The sequence below is a fragment of the Tupaia chinensis genome, unplaced genomic scaffold (assembly GCF_000334495.1).
Source record: "Tupaia chinensis unplaced genomic scaffold, TupChi_1.0 Scaffold000422_1, whole genome shotgun sequence".
Lineage (NCBI taxonomy): Eukaryota > Metazoa > Chordata > Mammalia > Scandentia > Tupaiidae > Tupaia > Tupaia belangeri.
Window position 1 is genome coordinate 3,131,871 of NW_006159927.1, and position 9,394 is coordinate 3,141,264.

Below are 9,394 nucleotides of genomic sequence, written 5' to 3' on the forward strand. Positions count from 1 at the left end.
TTACCTGGGGGTACAGTCCGGTAATGGGGTGGCTGGGGGGTGGGGAGGGGGGGGGCGGCAGAAAGGGGCAGGTCCTTCAGGAATGTAAAATAAGTGAACCCAAAAGCTGGCCTCCTGCTTGGTTCTTAGACTGCAGTTAAATTTTAACAATTTTTTTTATGTAAATCATCTGGTATAGTCAATCGCATGGGGTGGGGGGCGCAACAAAAGGGAACAATGAGCTAGGATTAGATAATTTACTTAGTGCTAAAATTCCAGGAAGTTTGTGTTGATCTGGGACCGAGATCTTGTTACTTTTTAGCTCGAATCTCAATCTTTATCTTCCTTTGCTAGGTTGAGAGGACATATTTCTTTTACTCAGTCATTTTTACAGTTGTAATTTTTACCCTCTTTCATCAAATAGAGCTAGTTAGATTAGCAGCTCTTAACACTGAGATGAAAATATTGGTAGGGCCCAATGGGTCCTGTTTTGTTTATTCTACCAGGGCAGGCTTTGATCTAAACATATTTCCTGGGGTCTGGACAGATGACCTAATTCCTGTCTTATCCGTCTCCACTTTTCTGTGAATCTCAGATTGCGCTTTACTGTGGAGGCCTTTGAAATTCACTTTACATTTTTTTTCCCCTACTTTGTTCCCCCCTCCAACATTTGTTTCATTTGGGGGGGTGGAGTGTGTAATTCCTAGCAAAGGGGCCATTGCTTTATTTTTCTAACAGGACTGCTAAGTTTTAACAGAGTGGGAGCTTTTTTTCCCCCTCTAAGTTCTCTCATTCTTGACATTCACAACACGCCAAAACCAATAAGCAAATAATCTACTGCTAGAAATGTATGTCAGCTGCAAATCATTTAGGATTTTCTGTTTAAACACCTTCCCCCCCCTAATTTAAATAAATACATACATACATAATAAAGTCCTTCTCTCTCCCCCCCTAAAAGCCATTTGAATAAAACTAGCCTGTGAAGACTGGGGTGTGAAAATTCAAAGCCCAAAGGCTTCAGGTAGCTCTGAATGACCTGCAGGAAACCTCTCTTCACTTCACTCACCCCTGCCCACCCAGACACTGAGGGACTTCTTGGGCAACAAGTTCTTGGTTCTCTCTTCGTTTTTTGCCCCCACTCCAAGTCCCTGTCAGTCATCAGATAGCTCTTCCAAATGTATTTTCCAGAAAGAAGGAAACCTCTGTGTGTGTGTGTGTGTGTGCGCGTGTGTGTGTGTGTGTGTGTGTGTGTGTGTGTTGGGGGGCAGTGGCCTATGGAAGGGGAGAGAGAAAAGAAGAGATAAAGAAAGGAATATGGGGAAGGAGAGGCTGAAAGAGAATACGAGAATGACAGTGACACACAGAAACGTGGTTACTAAAAAACTCAGAAAAAAGCCCCAAGTTATTAAGATTTGTAAATTTGGAGTGATAGACACGGGGGTTTGATATGTTCTTTGTTATATATATATATTTTTTCATATTTTACCATAATTTACTTTTTAAAAGAGAAAGAGAACTAGAGAAAATGTCACCAAACTGAATTTTTGTTTGTTTGTTTTTGTTCACACATTTCCTGCACTGAGCTGTGGTTCCACAGGGCAAGAGCCCCTCTTACTTAGTTCAGAGAACTTACCACAATGCACCTCGAGTTTCGGATGGGAGGAAAGAAAAGTGAGCAAGCGACGTGTATAGCCTGGAGGGAATGCTGGGAGGTCAGGTAGGGTGTGTGTTCACACAGTCTACCTTAAAAGACAGCCTGTTGCTCTACCAATATAAATCCATTTCTCTTCTGCTGGGCTGAGCCAAAAGGCTAAGTGTACTCATCACCCAGTGAGGACAGACAGGCGGAGGGCGCTTTCTTCTTTCGGAAATGGATAGAAAGGGGAATGGGCAGGTATCGATCAATAGATTAGAAAGATAGTCAATCGATAAAGGGATAGGCAGGGACAAAGGGAAAAAGCAAGGGGGGAGGCGAAAGAGACAGGACTCCGACTTTTTCCTAAAGGCTTCGGTTACCTCCGAAAATCTGTCCAAACGAAAAGCTACTTTTGCTCCCCGAAAACTCACTCTCAGAAGCCCCAAGGAGGGAGGAGGTCGGTGGTGAGAAGGGGAAAGGAAAAAAGTGCCAGCCTGCCCGCCCCCCTTCCCCCCCTCCGTCGCCCGCCCGGACGCAAGGGACTTGCAACCCCCGGTGTCCTAGGGCGTGTGCTGGGCGTGCCTCGGGATGCAGTCGCGGGGTGGCAGCCTTGGCCCCTAGGAGAGGGCGATGGACGCGCAGGGGCGCAGGACCCAGCCTGTGCAGGAGCCGCGGGGGCCCAGCCAAGCCCGCCCAGTTCTGTGACCTGTAGTCCCCTGACGTCTCCAGGCTTGGTCCAGGGGCACGGAGGTCCTAAGAGCGTGCAGCCCCGGAGGACGCCCTGGTCACCACGTCCAGGGGGAAGGTGAGGGACGCCTCCTTCCCAACGAAAACCACCCCATTTGGCCCGCCTAGGGTCAGAGCTCCTGATTTGGAGCTGGCCCAAATTAGGCCATCTTTCCTTGCCCCATGCTTGGTGGAAATGGTCACTCCTGGGGCGGCAGGGACGGGACCAGACTGGCGAAATCGAGAACGCTTGCCTTTTGAATTTTAGGGTGCTGAGATATAAGAATGATCTTCTGCACCAGGACTCGTGCACACCTCCATCTCCACCATCTATTGATTTAGGGTGTCCATCCCGTCGTTTCTGTCCCCTGAGCCTGACATCAACGCCAACCTCCCTGAAAGCTAGCAGGTCTGGCCCTGAGGCCGAGCCAACACTTTGGGAGACCCCTCTGTGACTCAGCCTCCTGGTCCCTCAGGATTGAGATCTAACAACCAGATGAGGGGAGCAGGGGGTGGGGTGGGGGAGGCGGAGCCCAGAGTGGCTTTGAGGTGGCCCCTCCCTGGAAACTTCTTCTGGAACGTGGGTTCAGTGGATCTTTTTTACCTTGGTGCAGCCACTGACTAACAGGAGCTCACTGCCTCCGTAAAAAAAATTTGCCCACCCCTCTAGACACAACTTCCACCCAAAACAGTGCACAGGAGGAAAACAGATTTCCCCCTAGAAAAAGAGAGAGAGAAGAAATCGAATTTGGATAAAATGTCAAGTTGATTCTGTATCTCCTTTATAATGGCGTTTTTCTTTCAAATATACATGTACATTTAAGTACCTTGAAGACTAATTAAAAAAAAAAAAACACGTTGACCTCTCTAGGTTGAGGCCCAGTTTCAGAGTCAGATTATATAACCCCATTGCCATGGGAATTCTCCAGCAATGCGGCTCTCTGGAAAAAAAAAAAAAAGAAAAAGGAAAAAGAAAGAAAAAGAAAAGAATTTTCTCCACTGAATGAATCAAGTGAAATAAAACCAGAACTGCTGACATAGCGCTGAAATTGAAATTGGCAAAACATCTTGCTTAAGGAAACTTACCTGTCGGGATGACCCCCTCCAATAACGTTATTTCCTTTTCTTTGGGGGAAAGGGTGGATTATGAGAAAAGAAGGGAGTCTATAAAATACATTCTCAAAGAAGTAATGGGTATTGGAAAATTATCTAGAGCCTCCAAATTTTGAAATAAAACACAGGCCCATGCAAAGCTATTTCTGTTATGCTTTTTGTCATTCCTCAGAAGAGAGATACACACTCACATACACAATTCACTGGCATCTGGGGGAATGTGAAAATACATTTAGGGGCCTGGCTAAATAGAAATGCACTCTAAAAACACAGACACAGTATTTTGTTTTATCTGTTGCAAAAAAAAAATGTATTTGATTACTTGAGTAAAATTACAGTATCTCTGTTGTTAGTAAGTATTAAATGTTAAAGAAAATTGGACCCCCCCTTCCTTTCAACTTTCCAAGAAAGTGCATGTAACAGTCCAATTTTTTTTTCTCCGATACCTAATACAAAATAAACAAACACTATACCTGCTCTCTTGATCAAGAAGAAGCATTTGCTCTTGTAAAGGAACATATGTACATTTTAATGAAAGTGATATTTCTTACGTATATACAAGAGCATCTACATTTTCTCCACTGAAGGTTGTTCAAGATGCTATACTTAGCAGCATTGTGAAATTCCAGCACACGTTTTCTATTGTGAATATACCTACAAGGCAAAATGTTACGTCTCAGTTTCAACTACCAAAACAACACTTGTTTTCTTTTTTCCCCCCTAAAGAATTCTGCGTGCTTATGACTGTACAGAAACTTATTAACATTGAGGACGACTCAAGTAAAAAGCACAATACAAATAGCAGTTCAAAACGGAAATGGTTAAATCTACCAAACAAAAAGCAAGTCGAATTTTAGAATAAAAATCAAAAAAACCAAACCTCCCCCAAGAACCACACTGTTCAGTCTGTACTTGCAGTCCTGTCCTTAAATCTGTTTTGAAAGATTAGACAATGTGTTTGCTGATAAAATTTTCCAGCAGGATCAAAGTGTACATTTATATACAGACTTTATTAGAGACCTAATGCATCACTGAGGCATTGCATCAACACCAGATTCATATTAAACTGGATATAGAAAATAAGTTAATGCCAGATTAAGACCGCCTAGCAGGGCAACTTGCAATTGCCATAAATGTTACAGCAAGTTTACAGCACTCTAGTCAATTAGTATTTAGTCCAAAATACAGAAGACCAAAGTTAACGCTTGCATTCTGTTTGCAAAGCAAGGTTATATCACTAATAAATAAGCTTTCTTAGAACTCTAGAAGTTGAACAAGGTACAAAAGAATGTCTTCATAATGTTGTAGTTCATAAATCTGGGGGACCGGAAGGTAGGGGGGACGGGGCAAGGACTAGGAGGCAACCATAGGTCACATTCTGGACAGGAATGCTATGTCTCCAGCTTGAGTCACTTTAACTTGTGACAATCTCTTTGCTGTCAGTACCTTGAAGACTAATTAAAAAAAAAAAAAACCACGTTGACCTCTCTAGGTTGAGGCCCAGGTTCAGAGTCAGATTATATAACCCCATTGCCATGGGAATTCTCCAGCAATGCGGCTCTCTGGAAAAAAAAAAAAAAAGAAAAAGAAAAGAAAATCAAAACGCGACTGAATCAAGTGAAATAAAACCAGAACTGCTGACATAGCGCTGAAATTGAAATTGGCAAAACATCTTGCTTAAGGAAACTTACCTGTCGGGATGACCCCCTCCAATAACGTTATTTCCTTTTCTTTGGGGGAAAGGGTGGATTATGAGAAAAGAAGGGAGTCTATAAAATACATTCTCAAAGAAGTAATGGGTATTGGAAAATTATCTAGAGCCTCCAAATTTTGAAATAAAACACAGGCCCATGCAAAGCTATTTCTGTTATGCTTTTTGTCATTCCTCAGAAGAGAGATACACACTCACATACACAATTCACTGGCATCTGGGGGAATGTGAAAATACATTTAGGGGCCTGGCTAAATAGAAATGCACTCTAAAAACACAGACACAGTATTTTGTTTTATCTGTTGCAAAAAAAAAATGTATTTGATTACTTGAGTAAAATTACAGTATCTCTGTTGTTAGTAAGTATTAAATGTTAAAGAAAATTGGACCCCCCCCTTCCTTTCAACTTTCCAAGAAAGTGCATGTAACAGTCCAATTTTTTTTTCTCCGATACCTAATACAAAATAAACAAACACTATACCTGCTCTCTTGATCAAGAAGAAGCATTTGCTCTTGTAAAGGAACATATGTACATTTTAATGAAAGTGATATTTCTTACGTATATACAAGAGCATCTACATTTTCTCCACTGAAGGTTGTTCAAGATGCTATACTTAGCAGCATTGTGAAATTCCAGCACACGTTTTCTATTGTGAATATACCTACAAGGCAAAATGTTACGTCTCAGTTTCAACTACCAAAACAACACTTGTTTTCTTTTTTCCCCCCTAAAGAATTCTGCGTGCTTATGACTGTACAGAAACTTATTAACATTGAGGACGACTCAAGTAAAAAGCACAATACAAATAGCAGTTCAAAACGGAAATGGTTAAATCTACCAAACAAAAAGCAAGTCGAATTTTAGAATAAAAATCAAAAAAACCAAACCTCCCCCAAGAACCACACTGTTCAGTCTGTACTTGCAGTCCTGTCCTTAAATCTGTTTTGAAAGATTAGACAATGTGTTTGCTGATAAAATTTTCCAGCAGGATCAAAGTGTACATTTATATACAGACTTTATTAGAGACCTAATGCATCACTGAGGCATTGCATCAACACCAGATTCATATTAAACTGGATATAGAAAATAAGTTAATGCCAGATTAAGACCGCCTAGCAGGGCAACTTGCAATTGCCATAAATGTTACAGCAAGTTTACAGCACTCTAGTCAATTAGTATTTAGTCCAAAATACAGAAGACCAAAGTTAACGCTTGCATTCTGTTTGCAAAGCAAGGTTATATCACTAATAAATAAGCTTTCTTAGAACTCTAGAAGTTGAACAAGGTACAAAAGAATGTCTTCATAATGTTGTAGTTCATAAATCTGGGGGACCGGAAGGTAGGGGGGACGGGGCAAGGACTAGGAGGCAACCATAGGTCACATTCTGGACAGGAATGCTATGTCTCCAGCTTGAGTCACTTTAACTTGTGACAATCTCTTTGCTGTCCTCCACAAAGCGGGTGAAGCGGAAGTTGGTTCCATTCTCACTGCCTGCCATTTTCTCTAGGCCGGCCAGAGGAGCATTGGGCTCTGAGTTCTGGAGCTTCTCCAGATTTCCCGTCAGCCCACTAATAGGTGAGCTGCTCCCGCTGCCCAGGCTTCCAGGAATTGGAGGGACGCCACCATTCTGAATGACGGAGATCTCGTTGGCCTTCATTGCCAGCCCGTTGGAGAGGGCTGCTGCATACTGATTCCAGAAGCTGGAAGGATCCCCGCTTCCTGATCTTGCTGCCAAATCCTTCTGGAACATTTCTGGGAACTTGACGGGATTGCCTCCTAGAAATGTCATGGGGCCATCCACAGAGAGCCGCCGACCACGTCGCGCGGGGGTGCTATTCCACATGTGAGTGCCCATGTGTACCTGAGACAGGGGCACAGGGAGAGGGGGAAAAAAGGGAGGGGGGAGATAGAGAGCAGTTTAATCGTTGAATCTGTCTCAACTCATATCCCATCCCTCGACAAAGCAAGTGGCCTAAATGTCCATTCATATTACATGACAGACAGTGGAAAAGGTAACAGAAACCATCCACTCCTGTCGACGAGTAATAACGTGTTTGCTCTCAGCAGCTTTAGACCGTCTTTCCTCTTCGTGGGCCAAGATACCTTACTTACCCTTTTTTTATTACCCATATTTAGCTTATAATGGCCTCAAGCAAGCCAGTCAGTTGCAGATAGCTCCTTCCAGGGTTAGAATTGTTATGTCCACTCTCATTGCAATGGTAAGTATTGTATCTGACACCCTTTACCCTATAAATGTCCTTTTCAGATGGGAAGAAAGTACCCCTCACTGATTGCCCATTGGAGGGCCCGTGCACAGAGAGAAAGGCCAGAAAGTAATTATTCATCTCACATTACTGGCAGTAATCTCCAGAGAAATACTCTGTCAACAGGAAAATGTACACAGTAAGAGTGCTCAACTGTTGCTCTAGAACTTAACCATATTTGCTTTATTTCCAACACATATCAGTAGGAAATGTTGTCTAATCAATTATCATCATACCCATTAGCGGGCCAGTGACGTTATTGTTTTTAGAAAAACGAACCAGGCTGGACTGCGCAGTTATGAAAAATAGACGCAGACGTGGAGGAAAACCATAATTATTAAGTGATACGGGCAGCACGCAGGCCACATGCAGGTCTTTAATCAATACCCCATGGCAATGCCGGGCTGTCTTATTTGGTAGGTAAAGCAATTCATTTGGTGCACTTAGCGAGACAACAGAGAGAGGCCAGTGCTTCGCTGAGGTACCAAATCACTCAATGTACTCTGACAGTGAGCAGACTGCAGCCTGCCCTTGTCCCTACTATGATCCTGACCATCCTGGGCATCCACCATCCTCCCCAGCCAGCCACATGTGCTAGTTTCCCTCGCGAGAACTCTCTCCCTGACTCTCTGGGCTGAGGATGACTCTGGAGGCCTACGTTGCTCATAAGCAATGGCAGTGAGAAAGGGCCGATGGGGTGGGCGAGACGCTGATGGAGCGAGATACCTTAAGATTGCCTTTTGTCGTGAAAGCTCTTCCACAAATAGTGCATGCAAAGGGTTTCTCTCCAGTGTGAGTTCTCTCGTGAATCTGCAGGGCACTCGACGAGGAGAAGGTCTTGCCACACGTGTTGCAGTAGTGCTGTTTGGGAGTTCTTCTGGGTAGAGCTGGGAGCAGAACGGGGGATGTGGCCGAGGATGACAGAGGCCCAGAAGGGACGTGACTGGTGGGGGTGTCCTTACTGTCCTGAGGAGAAACATGCACAAAGCCGTTGACCTCCGTCTTGATGAGAGATGACAACGAGTTGGCGGGAATCGCTGCGGAGTTCTGATTGGGGCCGAGGTTGGAACTGGGCTCAAAGAGTTGTGATGGCAGGTCTCGCATCTGATGTGTCAACATGTGCTGCTTCAAATTACCCTTTGTGGAAAAGCCACGATTGCAGACTGTGCAAATAAACGGTCTCTCTTTGGTATGACTTCTATAGTGAATGTCCAAGGCACTCTGACAAGCAAATGTTTTGCCACAAATGTCGCAAGCAGTATTTTTAAATTTACCCCGGTCTCTGAAAGGGAAGAGGATCCCCAAAGAATCTTCTTTGATCATTTTCTCTGCATGACTCGATGTCAAATCCAAAGCCCCCCCATTCACTGGGGTGGGGGACAAACCATTGGCAAACTCGCTGGGTCCTGCTCTCTGTGGCTTTTCCTCAACGCTGGGTGACTTGTGGAATTCCTGGGTGCTGTTGGATGGGGACAGAGCCTGCATGGAAGAGGTAGACTCTGAGATGGCCGGGCTACCAGCACTTTGGCTCTCCATATCACCACCCACTGAGGACGAGTCATTGGTCAGGACGTCCCCCTCGACTGACCCATTCTCCACGGACTTCAGGCTTGCCTGCAGCTGCTCTGCCAGGCCAGCATTGATCATCTTCATCTGATTTTCCAAAGCAGCGATGCTTGACATCTCTAGGGGCAAAGGTGAAGAAGATAAGCTGTCTTGGGATGCATCTGCAGACTTGGGCGTATCGGGGATGCTGCCCTCGGGACAGTCTTCCATGTTTTCGTCAGAGAAGTTGTCTAGGTCATCAAAATTTTTCTCATCAAAGGAGCCTGTGTCCGACTCCATGGACTCGGGGTAGCTGTCAGGGATTGGGGTGTTGGGGATCTGGCCTCCCATATGCATTCGGATGTGCTGTTGCAGGACCACCGCATTCGTGAACTTCTTCTGGCAGATGGGGCAGGAA

The 9,394-nt window shown here is 44.4% G+C and overlaps 1 protein-coding gene across 1 annotated transcript in view; it reads right to left on the bottom strand.

The window, feature by feature from the left end:
* Positions 1-5,671: 5,671 nt before the first annotated feature.
* SALL1 (spalt like transcription factor 1) overlaps positions 5,672-9,394 on the bottom strand; it is a 15,422-nt gene continuing 11,699 nt past the window's right edge. The window contains 2 exon segments of the mRNA XM_006154792.3: positions 5,672-7,028; positions 8,158-9,394. Coding sequence (XP_006154854.1) covers positions 6,588-7,028; positions 8,158-9,394 — 1,678 coding nt within the window. The 3' untranslated portion in view covers positions 5,672-6,587.